The sequence below is a fragment of the Hirundo rustica genome, chromosome 5 (assembly GCF_015227805.2).
Source record: "Hirundo rustica isolate bHirRus1 chromosome 5, bHirRus1.pri.v3, whole genome shotgun sequence".
NCBI classification, from domain to species: Eukaryota; Metazoa; Chordata; class Aves; order Passeriformes; family Hirundinidae; genus Hirundo; species Hirundo rustica.
Genome location: NC_053454.1, coordinates 36,731,289 through 36,754,731, shown reverse-complemented (window position 1 = coordinate 36,754,731; position 23,443 = coordinate 36,731,289). Strand labels below are relative to the sequence as shown.

Below are 23,443 nucleotides of genomic sequence, written 5' to 3'. Positions count from 1 at the left end.
AACCAGAAAGGTTTATAGTGCATATGGTACCTATTTGAATTTTCTAAATGTCTAATTTCTGCTGTGGAAATGGAGGCCAGCTTGAGTTATTTATTGTGGGATGCAGAAGGAAATCACGACCCTTTGCAGGGACACGTTAGAATCCCTGGACCATTCAGCCAGTTTTCTCCTGTCACACCTACTTAAATTTTCAAAAAGAAGCTTTAATGTATTGAGTGTGCTCTGGATCTTACTAGTTCCGAGCACTTATGACAGCTTTCAGAGATTGCTGGTGGCTCCCAGTAGATTGTAATTCTAGAAACAGGAGCCTGATGCTAAGCATCACCACCTGTTCCCCATTATTTTCCTTCAGAAGAAAACAATGCAAGTATAAGATTACATACTAATGGAACCCATTTTCACTAAATAGGTACATTTGGTCACATGTTATTTGGTGGCCCATAAAGGAAAAAGAGGAAAATAATATGCTGTTTTCAAAAGAGAGAAGCAAATAAAACTTAAATTAAGAGTTTCCTAACTAGGATAGCTAAACAAAATTCTTCCATGGCAGGTATACCAATATGCAATATGTAAGTACATACAGATTACTTGTTGGAATAGCTGTGTTTTAAATTTGATTTGTTGACATATCCTAAAAGGCTTTGGACTTCATTCATCTCTTTGTAACTCCACTATAGAGCTAGATTTGAACTTTTTTGGCATTTGCATTGAATTCCTATTTCTGCCTTGCTTAAAACAATGTAGGTCTCATCTCTAACCAAGGTTTCTCCACTGGCCCTCGCTAGAAAAAAATATAAGCAGATATGACACGGTTATAATGATTCTTGCAAATTAAGTAGTTGTTTGTTATATTCTGTTATAATTTGCCATACACCAGCATAGCCCCATGTTTTATCTCTGGTATATAGCCATGTGACATGTATCTAGGTAAGTGAAGGAGTGTTTAAGATGAACTCATCACTGCTTTTCTTACAGGTCTTAGCATGTGCATGTAGGCAGTATATATTTCAGTCATGGAAGCCTGTGTATGTCTCCCTCCCCTGGAATCCTGGACACGTCAGCATTCACACAGAACCTATGAGAGCCTGGCCTGCTCGGGTTTTGGGTGCAGACCAGCTTCTAAATTTGTCTATATATCTGCTTCTTAGCACTTCTTGTTGCTGCTTTTCCTTTTGCTAATATCTTATTCCCAAAACCATTCTAAAGGCATTTTGTTTTGTTTTGTTTTAAAAGAAGTTTTTACCTGCTTGTGTTGCTTGGTGATTCTTCTCTGAGAATCTGTGTCAGACTGCTGGTAGCCTTTCAATAGTCCTTCTTCTTGAAAACTATGCAGTAAAAAGTTTTTTGGGATAGCATACTTTTTGAGGCATGTGATTTCTTGATTTTTGCAGACAAGGTTCAGCAGTCAATTGAATGGCAGAGATTTAAGGGTGACTTTACCTGCTTCTTGCACCTTTGGGGAGATGAGATGTTATTAGCAGTGTTTCTTTGCTGTGTTCATGCTTGGGAGACAACCCCATCAAAATTAACAGGGTCATGTGGGATCTGGTGTAGGTTTGGTGGCTGTATGAGGCAGCCTAAATGGGGGTACTGTCTCAACCATAATTACCAATGGAGAAAGACTTAGGATCAAGCCTTTGATCTGGTTTATTCTCTCAGATGTGTTTGTTCTGTAGCATTGGATTGGAATCTTAACTCTGAAACTGGAACTGAGGTTTTGCACAGAGGAAGCAGAAGTAGATTTATGGGGTGTTCTATAGCTGCTTTTTCTGAATGAAGTACTGCTCTAATGACATATATTCAGGGCCTGGGTTTGTCTGCAAATCAGATTATTTAAGCTTTGTAAGAGTTTCATTTCAGATGTACCAAATGGATTTTGATGGACATTTTTAGACCACTACATTACTCAGTACACAGATGAGTGGATGTGGTGTTTCGGAAAAATTGACAGACATGGTCTTAGCTTTTCTGTGATCAAAACAAAGCATTTCTATTCCTCTTTTCAAAAGTGTGTCCAAGTTGCTTTAAAATAACTGAAAGTGAATGTTTCCAACCAGCAGAAAATTTACATTTCATAATTTTTCTTCTGTCACGTATTGATGACTGGCTCTTCAAATCTTTTCTCATGAGCTAAGTCTCTAATGAGTAGATCTATTGTGAAGCTGTGGGATCACTGTGAGGTCTACTCACATTAGGAAGAGATTATAAGATCATGGCTTTTTAACCTTTTGATTTACCAAATAACTTTAATGCTTCATTCTGATTTTGTCTGGGAAAGCCCCTTTGTTGGTCAGACACAAAATTTCCATTTGTTTACATCAGGTTTTTTCTCACAGAGCAGATAACAGCAGTGCTGGATTCAGCATCTTAAAGCTGTCTGGCAGGATGTGTGCCTGCACCCAGCCTGGTGAGCGCTGTACAAATAGCTTTACATTTATTCATGTAGCTTGCTAATAAAAACAGTGATCTGGGAGTCATGAGCAGAGTTCTGCCTAATGGAGTCTCATTTAAACCACAGCTTGCTGCTTTTCTTTTGAACTTCTCAAAAGTCTTTCTTGAGTTACACTCGATAGGAATGATAAGGGTACTACTGCATGTTCCTCAGCAAATCTGTAACACACAGGGTGTTTTTCCACTTAGATGTGTGTGTATTTACATGGAAGTTGGGCCTAAGACAGAGTCTTGTTTCCAGACCAGATGTACTTTGACTTGAAGACTCTAAGGTCATTAACTTTGATTTTTGGTGTATTGTAAACAACTGTGGCTTAGCCGTGAGTAAAAAGCAGTTGACACTGAAAAGAAATGAGGAAAGAAAGTCAGCAAATGTTTGTATAAATAGCTGAAAGAGGTGCTGGCGGGGTCCAGGCATTTGTATTTTGCTCTTAGCATGCACTCCCTTCCAGCCATCACCCTACAAATGGCTGGGTCTTACTGGTGTGACAAATTATTTCACTGCTACTAATGCTGATATTTGTCAGTGCCTTCCATCTCCCTTCATTGAGTTTTATAATGAAGACTTATAACTACAGCAGAGGTGTGTGTGTAGACCAACTTTGTCCTCTGTTTAAGGAAAAATGGACTAACTGCACTAGGATGTTCTTCCTTTTTTTTTCAGGTATCATGATCAAGCATGGTAAGTCTTGTTAATACAAGAAAAGGAAAAATAAGAAAATATTTGAAAAGGGATGTTTTGGAGAAGAATGATTATGTTCTCTCAGAATGTGTTAGAAAAAACATCAAAATAGCAATGTAGTTTTATTTTATGTTCAAGAGCTATTCTGAAGTATACACGGGCCTAACTGATGGACAGTACACTTACGACATGTCTAACTGAGGGTCTTCTCAGTATCCATGCTTGTGCTCTTTCACACAGTCCAGCTGTAGGCTTCAGCCTGATTGCATTGGTTTGACTGAGGAAAAAATCTCTTTTATTGAATAATCCTGGACAAATATACTTACATTAGATTGAGTCTTTGTAAGTATACTATCTAAAGCTTGAGCTAAGTATTGAGTAATTGATATACCCTATTGTTGTAGCTGAAGATAGCCTGACACCCTCAAATCAAGAATTTTGATTGATCATTTATTTATACTGACAAAGTTTACCTCTAAAATATATTATCTCCTGGATGTTAACCCTTTAAGATAAGCACTGACTTGCCTTCAAGCCAAGTCCTGAAGTGACGTGCGTAAGTGCGGTTCTTTTGATTAAAATGAGAGCAGTGCACCAAAATGACCAATATGGGTTTTCAGGCAGAAAGTAGCATCAAGGCTGTGCCTCAGTTTAGAGAGATCCTCTGAGTAGGCAAAGTGCTGAGTGCTCCTATTTCATATGAACCTTTGAGTTGGTTTCAAGGAAAATCCACTAGATTTAGAAAACACTCTAACTTTTAAACAGTGGTACTTAGTTACTTTATGGGCTGATTTTCCTACTAGGGAGAAACTTCCTAAGACAATGGGAATTGTGCCTGTTTTTGAGAATGAGTGGTCTGTGGAAAAGGGGTCATTTTCTGTTCTGTTTTGGGGTTTTTTGGCCTGTGTTTTTTCACAAAACATGCAAACACTCAGGTGTATGTTGTCACTTGGGTATGCAAGAGGTGCCTAGTGGGTTTTGCAGCTCTTTCAGCAGAGCAGGTGTGTAACCACCACTGATTTAAGAGTTGCTTCAGTGCAGGTGAAGAGAGATCCTCAGGGCCAAGTGCTCATCAGAGCTAAAGAAATGGCCCAAAGGGAAATGTGCTGTCTTGTTTTAATTCCAATGTATTCTGAGCAGTCCTGTCTCCTGGAGATTTAGAAGAGCAGGAAACTGAAGGGGAATTGCTTGACTTGGGAAATACTCTTCTCATGACGAAGGAAAACCACCTAGTTCATTACTTTTCTGTGATGTAGTACTTTTAATTCATGTCAGTCTAGTCTTTTTCTGCCTCCTTCTTATGTAGGAAAATAATCTGGTGCTCAATAGGTGAATCACACTTTTTGTACAGTAAACTATCACAAATGTGCATATTTTATCAGAAATATAAACATGTAAATAACATCAAACACCTGGATAACTTTGCTACTGCTAATTGAACTACCCAAGACTTAGTTATAAATATTTTTATCGAAATTTTTTTTTTTATCTCCTTCATGGCATGTGAAGTATAGGGAAACAATAAGTCATATCTCCATATCTTCCAGCAAATTGTAGCAAAAAGTAGGAAGGAAATCTTCTTTTGTCGTAATCACATAGCCATGGTCAACGTTTGGTTTTGGCATGAAGTTTAAGGAGAACTCTGCACATAGCCATGCTCTAAGATTTTTGCCAGTTGTTAAATAGGCTAAGTTTGCAAAATATGCTTTAAAAAAATCAAGTTATTTTTCTAGAATATGTTTCTATAGGTAACACTCAAAAGTAGGATACAATTTTTCCTACTTGGCTGGTAAATCTGGCCATCTTGATTTGTGTTTGTGTCTCTCTGTAAAGGAGATAATTGTTACAGTCGCTATTGCTTATATTTAGCACATCTGAAAAGAAGGGTACAAATTCAGACAAAAAATCATCCAGTTAAATAAATTATTTCTGTACTGTGTACTTCTTATGTGGCCTTTTCATAGCAAGCCATTTGTACCCCACTAGCTTGGGTCCATCTGCTTAGAAGAAAGAAGAAGGAAAAAAGAAAAGGCAGACAAAGCCAATGAAGTAAAACACTCGAAATCTTTTCTGCCCTTGTTGGTTTTGCTCTGTAGGCTATCTAGCAAGTAAAGAACTGATCATGTACAATTGCAAGAATAGCCCCTAGATGCTGCCTCTGGGCAAAGTCACAATGCCAACAAGAGGAGTTCAGGTACAGGATGACTCTGTGTTTGCAATCCAGGGCATATAAATGTGAAAAATGCCCGCTAACGAAGCATGTAGTACCCTGGAGACTGCAGCTCATGCAGAATAGAAGTTGTCAAGAAGGTGGTGCAATATTACCATGGTTCCTGCTTCTTTGCCTTTCCTAACGAGAATCAGATATACACGGAAGTTTTCACTACAATAAAGTTGTGAGAACTAAAAAGTAGTATCAGGTTGCTGCATCTGGCTTAGCTTTAGAAGTGGAAATACAGTAATGGGATAAACGAAAGGGCCACCCACTATAAAATGTGGGTGACCAGTATAGGGAAAAAGCACACCACACCACCCCCCCCAAATGCTTATTTATTCCAAAGGCTGTTACAAAGAAATTGCTCTCAGTCTGATGTAGTGCCAAACATAGGGGATTAAACTTTTTAATGACTTTTTGTTGACCAACGTCCAAGACATCTAGGAACAAAAGAGATTCTGTAACTCCACATAAAGAATATTATTTTCAGACAAGAAGACAGTGCTTGAAAACATAAGTTCAGAAGATAGGATAAAAGGTAGCAGGGAAGAGGATAAATGCATGTTGCAGCGGCAGAACAGTTTATTTTGAGGGTGGAGAACAGATTAATTCCATGTTCAATGCCAGAATTCTAGGTAATTGCTTGCTGACAATGACTAGAGTAGGACAATTTGATTCAGAATTCAGAAATAGTGTAGGATTATTCTTCTTTCTTTCTTTCTGCTCTCTTTTTTTCATTTCTCTCAGATTGGGTGTGGGTTTTTTCCTACAAATTAGATATTTTCTGAAACCCTACTGTTCCATCTCTTTTGTGTTATGGTCCCTAGCACTGAAGGACTGAAGGAAGTCTTGCTTGAAAATGGAAAGAGGCCCATAAGATTGAGAAGAGGGTGTAGTCAGAGTACAGCGTCTGGAATGAAAGATGGTCCCCCAGAGGCTATTGCAGACTGAAACTGAGAGCGGTCTCTCCTAACTCAGGGGCTGCAGACATAAATGTAGTCTGAAGCCACCCTGTTCTTGCCTCCTGGACTGCATGTGCTCGGTCTCTCTTCTGAGAATTGGGGTCTGGGTTTGTTTGAATTAATAGTGAAGTCATTACACTATGTAAATATGTTAGTCTTCATCTGGTTTTACTCACAAGCTATTCTTGCCTTGCTGTGCTGTTCCTGTTTTCTTGTTTGTGCAAAATTAACCAGGAGCATTTTAAAAGAAAAGGGGGGAAAAGGGTGAATAGTGTTGAAACCTTGATTGCTACGTTATTTACCACAGGCTGAAGTTTGGTAGGCAGTTCCAACTTAATCATATAATAAGAGTACAATGGCATTTTTAATGAAGCTTTTAGGGATCCTTTCCCTTTGTCATCTTTGGCCTTCTTTGAGTAAACTGTGATAATTTGTCTTAATAGCTTAGTATTACAAATTTTCATTTTACTCTTACTGATGAGTTGGCAGAGCAGCAGTATGAGCTTAAGTACCTCACAGAGGTTGCCTGTGCCCTCACGGGGCTGTGACCAAGTGTTTTCCCAAGACAGCTGGTTTTTTGCAGGTAATCCCACTGCATAAATGCTGCTGGCTCTTCATCCAAGCACAACTGCTCCTAGAATGAGTCAGGATGAGGAGCTGCACTCTCATACTCTAATTCTTCCTGTTGCTATGAAAAGGAAAGCCCCAAGTTGCATTATTGACTTGTCCTGCTTCTCAGTCTCACTTGTGCAGACCAATTGCCAAAACTGAAGAAACACTAACTTTATTCGCTTCTTTCTTTTTCCTTAAAACTCATGGATTTCTGTGGCAATGCCTCTGAATCTGTGGTACAAGAGACTGGAAAGTTGGAGCTGGTGCAGGTGCCCCAAAGTTGGTTGGTTGTTCTGATATTAAAGCTGGACTGATGGATTTTTGATGTCTGATCTCAGTTCTTTGTAGGTGCTTTGGCTTCCTCAGCTCCCCCCACAATGGAGCAGTCACAGCCAACATGTTGCAGAGGCGCTCATATAGAACAGGAAAAGTGGGAAGGTTTGGAATATCAGATGACAATGGTGATTTCTGGCACATAGAGAAACAACTGGGGATTGAAAGAGGCATGTGAGCCAGGTGCTCTCACATAAATGACCATCAGGGAAGGAGACAATAATGCTGACATTCGGTAATGATGTTAGATCGTGGTCAGCAGTCTGCTGAGGTGGAGACTGCAGTTCATCCTTCTCAGACATATGGCATCTGTCTGTCTCTCCAGCTGCCACAAACTCATGGTTTCAGGGCTGTCCTTTGAAATGAGAACTAGAGAAAGTGCATTTGGAAAACTGGTGTCCTAAATGCTTTGTATTCTGCAATGTAAAGTATATTCTGTAAGGAATACTAAGGAGCCATTTCCGAGGTGAGGGTTGCAGATGCTGCACAAATGTTTATAACCTGAAAGCATTCTCTCCCCAGGCAGTGTAGCAGACAAAGGAGAGTTTATTCACTAACTACAGTAAGACAGGTTTTCCCCCTTGTTTTTCTAGAATTTGTGGATGTTTGAAAGTAAAGGCAGTTTACTCACTTAGCAGGAACACTACAGAAGGTAAAGCTGTCATCTTATTTTTCTCGCTCTGTATACATGCTTGCAGAGATGGCTTCCGATAAAATCTCTGCCTTGACAGTGTGCCATGATTTGTGGATGTTCAGACCCAGGTGTTGAACAGTAACTTGCTGCCAGTTCCCAGCAGTGTTATTCTACACCCAACCACATCATCTGAGTATTTCCCTCTGGTTTAATGCCTGGTACTTTAGGGTCTGCTAGCTGTTTTCATCTGGATAGTATTCTTAGTATTCCAACTGCTCATCCATTGCATTAAACATGTTGATCAAAAAGCCAGAAGAGTCTCATGCTGAAATGGATGAAAAATAGCCAATTAGAGACAAAACTAAAAAGCAAAATCATCAGAAAAGGGGTGGAGAAAAGGCAGAGATAAATGGGCAAGAACAGTCTGCTGAAAGGACTGGACATAGAACAAAGCACATGTTAACAAACCTTCATTCTTTGAGCAGCCTTTGGTGATGCATTTGAAAATGATGTAAAATCAAGACCTGGAGGCTTCCTGTCACATTGATTTAGAACTACACTGTTCACTTCAAAGATTACCTAATATTGTTTTGATACTCTGTTGTGATGCTGCTGCTGGTATTTCACCAGACAATATGAATCAGACACATTGAGACAGAGTCTGTAGGACTTGGGGTCAAACTGAATGTTCTCCAAATTTTTGTACCTTCTTAATTCATGTTTTCTATAACGTCCCAGTTCTGCAGAGCAGGAAGCCGCCTTCAAAATCAAGCCGAGTAGGGGGCTCATGATCCCTCCAAATGTTGAGGAGGAAACACACATGAAATATCATGGTCACAATATGAGGTAGACAGGGAAAACCCAAGCACTTCTGTATGTATGCTGTGCATGAGGGAGGAAACATAGTTTGCTTCCTTTGAGAAGACGGGATTCAGGCAGAGTGATGCCAATATTGACCTAAGGGTGATAATTTGTTTTAAAGATGGGATAGAATAGGAGGACTTGAAGTTGTGCAGCCTCAGGGACAACAATGTATATGCTGTATTCTGGAGCAAGTTTGATGCTATTCTGTGATGAATAATGTACATCTGTGCATATTTTGGGCCTACTATGCTGCCCTTTAAGTTACTTGGAAATGGAACTCATTTCCCGTTTTACCTAGATGAGGAATTGAAAATGAATTAAGTTGAATAAAATTTTAAGGTGGATTAAACTTTTGGTTTTATACTTTCATGACACATGTAAAATGCACGATATTAAGGCAGATTTAACTGAGAGAAATAGTATCCTCCCAGAAATTTCACTGATCCACTTGCAGTCTTTCAGATTACCTTCCTCCATGTCCTTCTGAAGCCTAGGCCAGCTTTAAACAGACACTACCTTCTCCCAGTAGGACACAAAATGTAGGTAAGGAAACTTCTGTAAGAGAAGGTGTAGATTTATAAATTGTGGAATAACAGGTTGGAATGATCTAGATAGTCTAGACCTAAAATGCTTGTTGAAATTCATTATGTGGGCTGAGAGACCCATAGGGTCACAGTGGAAGTGAGAGCTCGTTCAGGAAGAGTCTTCAGAGTTTTTTGGGAGAGTCACTGCTCACACTGACTAGTGCTGTGTGAAACAGGGCAACACATCTCCCCTGTTTATTTGGAGGTGTTTGACTCTCTGTCCACAAGATGCAGCTACAATACTTAATTCACTTTCAATTCACAGCTCCCTGAACAACTGCCTAGTGCTTGCAGATCAGGATGTTTTTTTCCATGGCATAATAGTTTGGACAAGGAAAACTTACGAGAGGACCCCTGTGAGTCTTGCCTGTTGGTTCAGAGGGACCTCAGTGAGGTTTGTTTTCTGGTTGTTAAGATCTGAGTTTTCTTTGGCTCTAGCAAATCACGAGAGCTGGACTACTGCAGGTCGTAGAAATGTTCTTTCCCTGGTGGTCTAGCAGTGGATTGAGAATTCCTTTGAAACATGAATATTTATTGTTTAATAATGCAGGCTTCTGGGACCATTATCCACACAGTTTGAAGGAATGATCTTTGGAAGCTGCAGGATATGTATCCATGATGTAGCACTCTGTGAATCAGACCTCATGTAACAGCAGTGTTGTGTTGAACTGAAGAGTTGAAAATAAATTATCTCTAGAAGAAAGTGCTTGTACTTAATCTAGAGGCTGAAGACGACTCTTTTCTCTTTAGGTCTGGCAGAGAAATGGGTGAGAGTTATATTATTTTAACAAGAAGGAGGTTTGTTAAGAAAAATTGAATCATTAAACTTCCTATGGCAACTGAAAGAAGTAAATCTGTTTCATTGCATCTACTGTAAGTTTTTCTTTTAGGAAGAATCTGTGCCACAGCAGTCACTGAGAGTTGAGAGTTTCTGGTTTCTCAGTCTGAGACAGGATCCATGTCTGGAGCTGTCTGAGAGCACAGCATGATTTCCTCTGTGGGATAAATTAACCATGGCTTTGTGCTTGCACACAGTGAGATCCCTCGCTATCATCTATGCCTATGTTGAGCTAAGAATAGAAAAAAGCAACATCAGCAGTACTGTGGGAAAACTACATCACTCCAGATGGCTGTTGATAAACTCTTTTCTTGTTTGGGATTAATAACGAAATAGTAAATAATGGTCATTTCTCATCTGCATCTTAACCTACATGTCTGCTTAGCAGCTAGAAGATAGTTGGGCTGAAGTCTGTCAAAGGCGGTTTTTTCTGGGTACACCTGAGAAGCTATCACTAAGTAGTTTAGTTGCCTTACAGGAAAAAAGACAACTCACAAAGAGCTGTGAGTTGCTTTGTTTGTTGGTTATTAAAAAAGCTTTGAATTCCCCTCTTACCCCCTCCATTCTGCTTTATCACATTCATGTGGTGCTGAATAAAGAGCTTTTATTTCCATTGTTACTAAGGTTTGTGTCCTGTGAGATCATGTTAGGTTTCTCTCAGACTTCATAGAGAGGATCTTCACTCTGTCTCCAAAGAGGGGAGTGGGACGAATCCCACATGTGATGTATTCATTTAGCTCTACAGGCCACATGTTGCATACAACTGTCCCACCAATGTTGATCTGTTAAAAGCCAAAACAAATTTGAGATCCCAACTCAGAATCAGGCCCTACTGGGGAGCCAAACAATGACTTGCATTCTTTGTAGTTAGTCTTGACAGCAGGCTATTTGGTTAAAGCATATGTTTGCATTTCCTAATTTATTGGCATGCTTTTAATTTGGATTACTAATTCTTCAGAGAAAGAGAAAAGAAAAAGAAAACATGGCGCCCCTGGTGCTATTTCATATGTTCGCTCCATGGGGATCAAGTCCTTGCTCTGAAAGATAGTTCTGTCCTGTCCAAAGTAGGATGGGAAGGAGACTCTCACCATGATTGAGCCAGTTGGTTGCTTCATTGTGCCTGATGGCTTTGGAATATTATGCAATATGCCCAAGACTAAAGCAAACAAGCTCTTTTGTTCATTTCTCAAGTGGAGGTTGGAAACTTTGTCCTCTCGCCTATAGTTCAGGACAGTTTTGATCATCTAGTCAGCATATTGGCTATAGAGAGGTCAGCTTCCAGCTCCCTCACAGTCATTATTTTTAAATTTCCAGGAGTATGGTTAATTGAAATAGAAAAAATAACCTTTTTTTTCCTTAAGTAACAAACAAGTAATAAACTGAGTTGCAGTACCAATTCATTTGTTGTAACCTGTCTAACAGACATTTTATGAATATAAAAGATTGCGTAGATGCGATATAGAAGAGATTTTGACAGCAGAAGAAGAGGTCTGTAGTATGTGGTAGCACGGCCTAGTGGCACAGGTATTAGCACAGGATATTAATAAATAGGGCTTCTATGTACCAGACTGAGTAAGAGCCTAAATTTGTTTTCTAGCATATGGGTACCTAGGAAGCAAGGGCATTCCTGGGATAACATGTGTGTCCATTTCTTTGAGTCCCTTGTTTCACCTTTGCAATACAGCTACTGCCTTTTTGCCAAGTGAGAGAGGATGATGAAGGATTGACCTGGTAGCTCTGGAGAGCTCTCACTTTCTGGCTGTTCAACTGGTTGTGGCTTTTCTCCTCTTCATCCACTCAATCCCCACAGTCATCAAGGGGTGATTGTAGAGACCAAATCTGGTAGAGTGAGCAGAACAATAAGTGCAGTGGTACTGTCACTTCTGTGGTACATGAAACTTCATCTGTTTTACTGAGTGCTGCTTGGCATCCACAGTGAAAGGTTAATGGACAACCTCCATGCTGTTTCTTCTGCTGGGAGTGGTAGTAGCCATGATTTTCTGCCAGGACTGACTCTGCACTTGGACTTTATGATGTGTTTAAAAAAAAAAAAAATAAAATTAATTGCTTCTGGGGGAATCACTACTGATATCTGTTCCATCAAAACACCTATTTAGGCACAGCTCCTCTCAGTGTTGGAGGTGGGTCTGAAGCCAGCAGTGTCTCGACTGCTTGTGCCGGATAAGTGATGACGCAGCCTAGGTAAAAATGCCAGTGACTCTTCTTGCCTTTCACTGACTTGGTTAGCTAGTGCAGTGTGGAATACTTCAGCATAAAAACAAATGAGACATCATAATATGAACAGATGAGAGGCTGGTGACTAAGACACTGGCTGGGAATATTGTCTTCAAATATTTGCTGGAGGCTATGCTGAAATTCAAGACCTTATCTCCCAAAGCTCAGTAAAATATGTTTGCCATCAGTCTCCTCACCCTTCAGCACATTACAGCGTCTGTCTTACTCTCCCCCTGGAGTGCTTCTCCATTACATTTTATAGTGCCAGACAGAGAGACTCAAAGTGTTTGACTTCTTAGCACAACAGTCTCACCACTTAATATTGCTAGAGCTTGCAGTGAAACTCTGTGGTCTCTAAAAAATATGTGTGATAGCAAATGACTCCAGCAAAAATATCAAGAAGGAGTCATTGCACTGAGAAAAGCGGCTAAGAGCTCCTCTGTCAAAAGAGAAAGACAAAGGTAAACATAAACCTCACTGCTGCATGATTGTCAAATCATGAAAATGACATTACCACTTAGTCGCAAAATGCAGACGGTCAGTTCCTAACACAGCCTTCCGGGGAAGTTAACAAAAAAGGAAGATCTTCAGTGCCTGGAAGGACCTGTTCATAAAAATCCCCAACTTTTCTCCTCTATCCTCTGCATAATTTTCCTTGAGTATTTCTATCATGCATTCATGGAATTTTGAATATAAATTCAGAAGGGAAGGAATACTCTCTCTCTCTAAGATAAAAATTTAACATATCTGTGTTTTTGTGACCTGACTGATAAACGTTAGTCTTGGTGGTGATGCAGGTGACATTTTGGCACTGCACAAGCAGCACCCATTTCAACATCTAGCCTGAATCCGCCAACTCTGCAAAAATCCCTTTGCTGTACAACTTTGGACAAGTGCTCAACAGTATCTTTTATACAAGGATGCAAAACTAATTGTAATGGCTGAGGAAAAAACATGTCAGCAAACAATGCTCTTAATCAGACAACACATTCTGAAAATATGACTCATTATCACAGGCAAATCTAGTTTATGTCATGCTACGGGTGACTTGATTGCCTGTAACTGGGATAAAAAAATAAGTTTGTTTAAATGCAGCTTCAGGGAGTGCTACGTATTTTATCTCAGTTTCATCTGGTTTCCCATGATATCAAAGCTGTGTTTAGTGGATGGAGATTTACAACCAGAAAATGATATGTATAGCTGAAGAATGTGAAGGGATGATGTAGAATAGAATAGAATTAGTTATCTTTGCTGGGGAAGTAGAGCTGGTTTACAGCTTGCTTCTTCCCTCTCCATCTGGGACTGATCTGTGTCTTTGTGTTGTATATAGGAAATGTTCTCTACAATTCTCTGAACGTAAAGACTCTGTTCCAGGCACTGTGGCGTAGGAGATTTTGAAAACCTTGACTTATGTATAGATAATAGTTAACATGCACATTTTTACAAGTATGTTTTCTTTACCCTGTATTTTAAAGAAGAGGTATACCTAGATTGACTCAACTGACAATAAAGGAATAATTGCAGATGCATTTCCCTCCTGCTAGCCAAGGCTAAGTACATTATATATTATTTTGTCTTATTTTTATGTTTCTATAATGAATGCTACACAACAATAGAAAATACTCTGCTGAGAGTGGGAATTATGTCTCTTCTAATGAATATCTGGTGACTAGGAAACAGACACAAGGCATTTTTGTTTCAAAGTCCCTGAGATTGATAGCCAGGCTATCAATGTATAGTGATTTTGGCAGATCAAAAAAATTTATGGCAGCAGGCATTTCCAAGAGGGTTTCTTGTATGGCTGGCTGGTACCTGGTCTTTTGAGTGGACCTGCTAGTTATTGTCTGAGCTACACGTAACAGACTTATTTTCTGATGTGCTGCAGTCATTTGCATTAGGTACATCTGTTTTGGCTTATTGTAATTCAAAAGTATCATTTTTATTTAGAAACGGGTTCTAGATTGGGAAGAAAGTTCTGTTGATTTCTCCAGTAATTTTCGAAGTTGTCTTTTGTTACTCTTACCATTCTCAAGGACAGGGCTTCGAGCTGACAATTAGATGCATATCTTAAAATATCTTTTCCATGTCACTCAGCTTAAAAGCCAAAAGTAAAACAATCACTAGATATGGTATGCAAGAGCATTCATTAGCACCATTTGGGATCAGGGAACTCTTTTTTAGAAGTTATTTGAGGAACCAAAATAAAATTGCAAGTAGGGTTCTTGCTGACAAGTTGCAGGTGTATGCCACATGCCCATATTGGAAAAAGGATGCGTTTATGAAGCTCTTGATGACAGACAAGGGTCTAAAATGCCTTTATCTCCAGGTTTTAGCCAGTCCATCTGTTTTTTATTTGCATTTCCTCTAGCTAGCAGAGTTAGTATTTTCCAAACTCAGTACAACCAGGCACAAGTCTATATAAAACTGGTGGGGTTTTTTGCATTCTAAGATCCTTGGGTTAATAAGGTATAATTTAAATCAGGGAAGTATTACTTTTACGGTAACTATGTAATAATTTTTAAGTCAGTTTTATTTATAATTTTTGGAAAAATGAAGGACAGGAGTGATGAGATTGAGGAAAGAGCACTTTAACTCCTCTTTGCTAGAATAAGTAGAATCTGTTTATGCCTTAAGAGTATCAAAAAGGTGTTTCTGTTTGTCTCTTATTGGTACTTATAGCTTAAAAGATCTGGCCTTCTTTGATTCCATGCTCTCGAGGAAATGTTCATTCTTAAGGCTAAAAGACTTCCACATACTTCGGATTACTCCAAACACCTGCACCTTGGGAAAATTCTCAAAGGCACATATTCAGAGGGCAGAAGTAATGAGGCAACAGCACTTGGGGAATATCCAGCCAGCACTTTTGGTACTGTAAAGTACATTTTGACAAAGAAAACAGCTCATGAAGTCACATGAGAAATGGCATCGTTTCCCCTCCCACTGCTGACATGAGAGAAATGTGTTGGGTTTTCTTAGAAGACCTCTTGTTTTTTATGTGAGTCTCAACAGAATGGCATGAGGATAGATAAGGGTTTCTCTATTTAAAGAAACTATTTTCAAAGTGAATTCTCAAAGGCCTCAAAGTTTTTTTTCTTTTCTGAGAGCAATATAAGAGTTGATTTCAAATATGATTACAGAAAACTAATCATTCTACACTGGAACTTAGTCAGTTGAGCTTTTTGTTTGGGGTGAACAGTTAATTGCAAAATCATTTTGAAAAGCAATAGTTTGATTTATTTGAAATACTGGAGAAAATTATTTAAGGAAGTGTAAACATAATTTTCCAGAAAGTTCACAAAATTTATTGTCTTTTTAATTTAAACAAATTCCTCAAGAACAATTTTGAGGAATGGAAAAAAAAATCTGTAATTAATTTAATAGGCAGTAAAATTAGATTCAAACAGATAGCATAGTTGTAGCTGTGTGGGAGTCAGCAAAAAGCATCCTGGAATTTGGCAGTATATGTTATTATGTCTCTTTCAAGGATGCTCTCTTTTCCTTTTGTAGGAACAAAGTTTTCTTTATCTTTATGGGAGAGTGCAGTGCTTTCTTTCACCTTTTTTTTTTTTTTTTTTTTTTTTTTTTTTTTTTTAATCTGTGATATTTTTTTAAAAAAATTATCTGTGAGATAATGCTGGTTTTAATGAATATAGAAGAATTGTATACCCATGTATCTGCTCATGAGGAATTATGTGTGCAAGATATATTGTGCTCTCTAATATATTACATGCTGTGTACCATAGGGTGTTGTTTAACAGGTGGCAAGTTTAAGGAGTATACTAAGACTGTAAGTGAATGAAATGTTATCAAAGTGAAATGCTGACCAGTGATGTTTGTTCACGTCCCAGGATTCTCACTGGTGTGTGCCAGGGATGAGTGGTGCAGTAACAGACATTTGAATGAGTGTGATGCAGATACTCACTGTGACACCACCGAGCTTATTGATAATAAACCAGTGTGTCTGACAACTCTCAAAGTAAAAATCCCTCATCCGAGTTTAAAATGAAATGTTACCTCTTGGAGGGGATATTTCAGTATTTTTACTGGCTTTCATGGCTGTGTTGTTTGTTCATTGTGGAGTTTTAAGCTCTTGCCTATGAATCAGATCCCTGAATCCATGAAAATATGAAATCTCTTTTGCCCACATACATTTTATGTAAGGAAAGATGAAACCATGAGCGAGCAAGTTCTCTCTCTTATTTTTTAAGCAATGACCAGTAGTTGTGTGAGCTTAAAGATTGCTGTGTGGCTGCAGTGGAAAATCCCTGGTTGCATCTCCTAGCCCTGTAAATTGTTACCTCAGCTATTGTTTTATTTTGGAGGTTTTGGTGGTAATTTGTTTTCCTGGTGTTTGTTTAGTTTAGGGTTTTTTGTTGTTGTTGTTTTTATTTTAATGGGCTGCATCCATTCCTTGTGCCAAGGAGTGCCTCACCGTAAACCTTTCTCTTTCCCACCAGGCCTATCCTTGCACAAATGACAAGGAATGTGAAGTTGGGCGGTACTGCCACAGCCCCCACCAGGCCACGTCTGCGTGCATGATGTGCCGGAGGAAGAAGAAGCGCTGCCACCGAGATGGGATGTGCTGCCCCGGGAACCGCTGCAACAATGGTACGGCTGCCAGCTCTGGGCTATTCTGCAGAAAATCTGCCTTTTGACATCATCTGTTTCAATGAGTGTGCCCAGCAACAGTATTTTTTCCTGGGTGGTAGCACTTCTTTTCCTAAGCCAAGAAAACTTAATTGTCTACTTTATTCCACTCTGCCTGTTTCTCTGTAATAGTATTTCTGTGTTCAGGGCTCAGGTACTAACAGTCTTTTCTTATAGTTTATGGTGGAGAAACACAAAAATGCTGCTGCCTAAAATCACAGCTCTACATTCAGTGTGGATTCATTCACTGGAAGACTGTACAGAAGTAATATTTTAAGAAAGTAACAGAGACTTAATGAATCCTGAATCTACTCTCCCTGAGGAGGGTTATAACCATACTGTTTGCATTGCCATGGAGACTGGAGAGAGATGTCTGTAAGGAGCTCTCCAGGGGCTCAGACCATAAAGCCAGAGCGATAGATAGATTGTCTGACAGTGAGTGAAGCAGAGCTGTGATAAGGCTAAGTGCCAGGAACCAGAGGTGAATATGTGATTAGAGCTGAGCATCACTAAGGTCAGACCCCAGTGCTTTCATTGTCCTGACCTGGCCAGTGCATGTCTCTCACCTGCTTTTCCTCTTATTCAAATCTTTGAGCGGCTGTCTTTTCCTTACAGGTATTTGCATACCAGTAACTGAAAGCATCCTTACTCCTCACATCCCTGCTCTAGAAGGGCCACGCAACAAGAAGAATGGTCATTATGCAAGCAAGGATTTGGGATGGCACAACCTGGGGAGATCTCGATCCAAGCTGTCACACATAAAAGGTAAAATCACATTTGAACTGGGCTGCTCTGTTCCTTCATGTCATGAATCATGTTAGTGCTGTTAAGATACAGCAGTGGAAACCAGAAATAGGCAGTAATTTCACAGGGAGTGAATGTCTATTGTCAGAGTTCACAGCATGACCCAGAAAGTGATGTAATGTCAACTGACAGTTCCTGTGATTGGAACAGCATCTGCTTTCTTCTCTGTATCAGATGTGGACTGACAATTACTTTATCAGTTGGACAAGACTGCAGACATCCTCCTCTTTTAACAGCCATGTAACTGGACATTTGTAATTCTGCTTACAATCCTGTAGCAGAATTTCTCTTCACTAAGTCTTATGGCAAGTCTCATGCATTACCCCCTTGAACCTTCCTTAGTAATATCTTCTCTGCGTTTACATCCTTCAAATAGCCACAGGTAGAAATACCACTTCTCCTTTTTCTCATAAGTCTGCACTGAATGTGTACTTTCACGTTTTCCCATGAGATAAAATCATTTGGTTGCTCTTTTTAGGACATGAAGGTGACCCCTGCCTACGGTCATCAGATTGTATTGAGGGACACTGCTGTGCTCGCCATTTCTGGACCAAAATTTGCAAGCCCGTGTTGCATCAGGGAGAGGTGTGCACCAAACAGCGCAAGAAAGGCTCCCATGGACTGGAGATTTTCCAACGATGTGACTGTGCCAAGGGTTTGTCTTGTAAAGTATGGAAAGATGCGACCTCCTCTTCTAAATCAAGACTTCATGTGTGCCAGAAGATCTGAATGAGAATTGGGAAGATAGCATTAAGTGACTGTGGCTTTATGTGTTTAATGCATCACGGCATGGCGGAAAAGGGGGACTGCAATTGAAAGTGGAATGGCTAAAGTAGCAGTTAGAGTTTGAGTAGAAGTCACACCAAATGCATTTCTTTTTGAGCTGGTGGTAAACACAAGTGTAGCTGGATTTCACCTACCACGCAGTTCTCCTGTAAATAATTCTACAGTTTGTGGAAATGCTAGTATGCAAACAAGTGGAGTGGAAATGAATGTCACTTGCCTTGCTGTGTTGTCCCATGATGTTTCAGGGGTTCAGTGTTAGGGCTACAGTGGGTCTACAGCATGGTAAGGATTTTCTACAGAAACTGTATACATTGTACACCTATAGGAAGCAGTACCAGGAAGACTCATCTGTCAACGCATTATTGGCCACATTGTAGGTGTGAGAAAAAGAAATAAAGTTACTGTGAATGTCCACATGCCCTTTATTCAGGGCTGACACTTCAGCAAGGAGGCACTCCTGCAGGACAAGAGTGCTATGTTTTGCAGGCCCGTATGAAGAAGGTGGAAACTGTCCATCTCAAAATTTCAAGAGAGCAGCAGTTTATCTAAGAGGAGGCATTTAAACAGGGTTGTGTTTCCTATACATGGGTAAATTGAAATGCTTTATGTAGTTCAATGTCATAGTAAGGCACTTAATCACTTGTATTTGCCTCAGTTTACTGCTAAGATATGTTGGGTTGAACAGATGAAGCAAATATGTGTGCATACTGAATCCAGAATTATATACAGGCAGTTCCTCATTAGTCTTAAATACACTTTCCTTGCCTAAGCATTCTTGCATTACAGACATTTCCAAAAGAAACAGCAGAGTGTTAACATGAAGAGCTTTGAAGTTCTTTCTCTGTTGCTGTTATAATGTAATATAAAACACCTCAGCATTTTTTCAGGCGTTTTGAGCATACTGCTACATACTCAAATTTTTACATTTTATGGCACTCTGCAGCAGTACAAGGGATTTGTTCTCGAGACAGCAAAGGAAGAGGAGTCTTTTGAGCACCTCCTCTCCTGCAGAAGAGGACGTAAGGAGATGGCATGACCACAAATGACTTGTTAAACATCATGTGACATCACAGCATACCAGCCTCCAGCACATGTTCAACCTGAAACTGATGTCCTCTCACTCTGGAGTGTTCTGCCAGGAATGACAGAAATATAGAGACTGTGGAAACAGCTGCCAACCCTACGTTGTTTGTGTACTGGTTAAAAAAAAAAAAAAAAAAAAGGACAGCCTCTGTCCCTTGACTTGTCTCCCAGGTCTTTTCAAACTTTTAAAATTTTACTTATTTGCAAGTATTCCTTTGTATAAACTTTGGTAAAGAGACTGATATTACTTTAAAGAAGTCTGATTCTATAATTGACCTACTGTTAAGTTGTAATTACCCATTTATAATTACCCATTTTCATCTTCTCTAATACAAGAGACTTTTCTGTTCATTAAGTTCTGCACAATATGGGTAGGCCGGTATGTAGTTTGACTTTGAAGACCACGTCACTGTTACCTGACACATTTTTCCACTAATAGGATGCTTTAAACTTTAGCTTAGCTACAGCACTTGACTCAGCCTTCCTAACTAGAACACAGACCTCAGCTTCATTGTCCCTATCTTTCATTAGAGTTTAAAGCAGAATATTTCATGCACTTCTTTCCCTACTGGAAAAAACTCTTCTTACTCCAGCATTTTCCAATGTCGCTGGAACAGGAATAAGGCTCAGAAATTTCAAGATACTAAAAAAGTTCAGGAACCAATTTTTCAAGTTTTATTTACACTGACACAGCACATACTCAGAAGAAGAACTCAAGTGCTCTCATTGTCACTACATATAAAAGAAAACGATAAGCAGCATGAGCAGGGGGGTTGCAGAAATGGGGTCCCAGCATTTTTTAGCTCTTTTTATTGGCCTACCCACCATTTTGCTCTTGCAAAACACAGTTCTTTGGGATAATTTATTTACAGGAAATGTTTAATGAGATGTATTTTCTTATAGAGATATTTCTTACACAAAGCTTTGTAGCAAAATATATTTGCAGCCTGTTGACTTTAATGTAGAAAAATGTATAATAAGATTAAATATATAAAATTTCCTTTCACATTCCTCCCCAAATATTTTACCCATATTCTTTTCCTTACCTGCTGCTTAAGAATAGTTCTTTGCAGAAAGACATGCAAATCAATTGCAAAAAAAGTTGTATCTCTTAGCTATGCAGGTGAAAACATTTGATTGTACTTGTGTCTGTGTGTAGGCTGTTTTGGTAAAAACCATGAAGGTCATCTTAAAATCCCCATACATGATTTCTACAAAACTGGTTTAAGTGACAAACTAATTGTATGCTTCTCTTGGGTTGGTTGACACCTAAACACTCAAGAATACCTTTTGAAAATAGTGCACCTGGTTGTGTAACACAAAATCAACCAGGTTAAATAGGAAAGGTATCCAGACCCATTTCCTGGATAATGATACATACCAGAGGGACTCATGATGGATAAAGGTGGAATTCAAATTACACAGCATTTTGTTAGAGGTTACAGCATGCAAATGCAATCCTGCAAAAATCTATAACTATTCTGAAATGGCAACTTACACCATTCATCTCTAATAACATGAAACAATCCATGTGACATAACAGCAAATATTGCTAATAAAACCAGCCAAGTTTTGATCCCAGGAAAACTCCTGCAGAGCACAATAAATATTGCAAAATAATGACTGTGGTTATTGAGCAATGGTCTCGATACCCCTGTTAGTTGTTTCTGGCAAACCTTTGCTCCACCAGATGTACATTTGGGGGATGGAATGGTCTCCAAGTCACTCGAGTGATTGTATAAAATGAAAAGGTATTTAGCTACTGTCATTTGTTATATTTGGTTGGTAGGCCTTTGAAAATTCCAACACTTTTAACATCAACATAATAAAGTTGTGAGTATTTTCAGAGCCCGGTGACTTCAATGGAGAGTGCCAAAGCCTTCAGAGATTTAATCTGGGAACAAAAACAATAGGCACAGGCAGTTGCTTGCACACCACAAATACTGAGCCGCATAGCTGAATAGAGTAGCATGCAGCAGTTTCGTAAGACTGAACTTTGGTTGCTTAGAAGACAGTCAGTCGGTGTTTTGTGGAAATATACATCAATTTGAGAATAAAAAAACCAGCTAAATTTAGAGGTAATTGCTCTCACTCACTGTGTCACTCATCACAGGAATTAAGAATGAGTTTGGTTCAGTAACGTTTCAGAAATCTGCTGTCATGAAACAAGTACACAAGATGTTATTGCTGAACAATTCAAATAATTCTCCTATTAGCCTAGAATAGCCTCAGCAATGCAACATCTCTTTGGAAATACTTATTAACTTTTCTAAAAATAATGGATTTTTACTCTATCACTACATATATTTGATTTACAGTATAAATGTGGATGAGTATTACTGTACTATTTGCTTTGTCTCATGTTGTTTGCAACCTATAGTATTTATGATTTTAAATATTTTTTTTTTAATGAAAACAATTAAAATAGATTTATCTGCTTCTATAACAACACTTTCAACAGCATACATCCAGCATCTGACACCTAAGCCAGAATTCACTGAAATTTAAGCCATCTTCTGCATATTCTGACTTTCCAGCTCATTGTCTCAGGAACAGCAAAAAAGTCCTCACTAAACACCATAAAAGATCTTGGGCAGAGGCTGAGAAGACATTCCTAAACTTCCTTGTCACCAGCTCTCTCTGCTTTCACTTTAGAGCTCTGCATCGTCACCTGCACTAGAAAAGTAAGTGCTATCAAAGAAAATTCGTAGTTTTCATCCCTTCCAGTTTGCTTTCCTTCTAGGAAAGCCATTTAAGAAAGAGATCCTGGAGGTCAAAACCTGCAGAAACTCGTATAAAGAGGGTCTAAGCTCAGGCTTTTAGGAGTTTTTGAGATCTATCCTCTACCTTTCAAAAACTTAATTGCTAAGAAAATTATGTAATATCAAGACCACATTTCTAAAACATAAAGAAACCTTGTTCTTTGGATTGTCAGTCACATGTCCTGAAAATAACTGCCCACAGGGAGGGAGAAAAAACAAACACTTCCTCCTCACCCAGGCAACCTTACCTGTAGTCCCTGATAAAGGGAAAGCAGTTGTTTTGGATTTCTTTTGCTCTGGGCACAGTGTACACAAAGGAATAATAAATTTTGTTTTTAAATCACACTAATAATAAAGTTATGGTTTCTTACCTTGCTCACCAGTCTGAGGTATGATATCTCTCTTTTGCTGCATTAGAGAGGAATGAAGAAACAGAGTTAGCTTCAAGGTCTGTTCTCCCTCATTTAAATCCCAGTGTTTCACTGAGATAAAGACTTTCAGCTCAAGTGCCTTATCAGCTAATACAGTTTTTCACACGTTCACCACTACCAAAAAGTGCTTACAGTACAACACAGACCCTGTATCCATTCTTACCATTTGTGTAGGTTCAACTTCACACAGCCTCTGTGAGTTATCGAGAAGTCCCAGATGTCTGCTGCAGCCATATCATGGTTCTGCCAGCCTTACACAGCCCTGCTTGTGGCAAAAATGCAGGAGGTAAGGGGAAAATACTAAAAAAGCTGAAGGTGGTAAGGGTAGAACCAGCCCAAAGCTTGAAACAGTGGGTACAGGGGGCAAGTTACCCCAAAATGTAGTTAGATGCTATGACAAGCACTGTGAACATTAATGGTTCCCACACAATAATTAAGAGCAGGAGAAGGGCAAATTCCCTCTCTTTGCTCCTGAGCCATGACCCCACGACACTGACCCAAAAAGGGGAGGCATGTTTTA

The 23,443-nt window shown here is 39.2% G+C and overlaps 1 protein-coding gene across 1 annotated transcript in view; it reads left to right on the top strand.

Moving 5' to 3' along the window:
- The window catches only part of DKK2 (dickkopf WNT signaling pathway inhibitor 2), a 39,572-nt gene extending 17,825 nt beyond the window's left edge, over nt 1-21,747 (top strand). Inside the window, exons 2-4 of the mRNA XM_040064739.1 lie at nt 16,868-17,018; nt 17,673-17,822; nt 18,340-21,747. Of these exons, the coding sequence (XP_039920673.1) occupies nt 16,868-17,018; nt 17,673-17,822; nt 18,340-18,590 (552 nt within the window). The 3' untranslated portion in view covers nt 18,591-21,747. The remainder of the gene's footprint in view (nt 1-16,867; nt 17,019-17,672; nt 17,823-18,339) is intronic.
- Nucleotides 21,748-23,443: the final 1,696 nt, after the last annotated feature.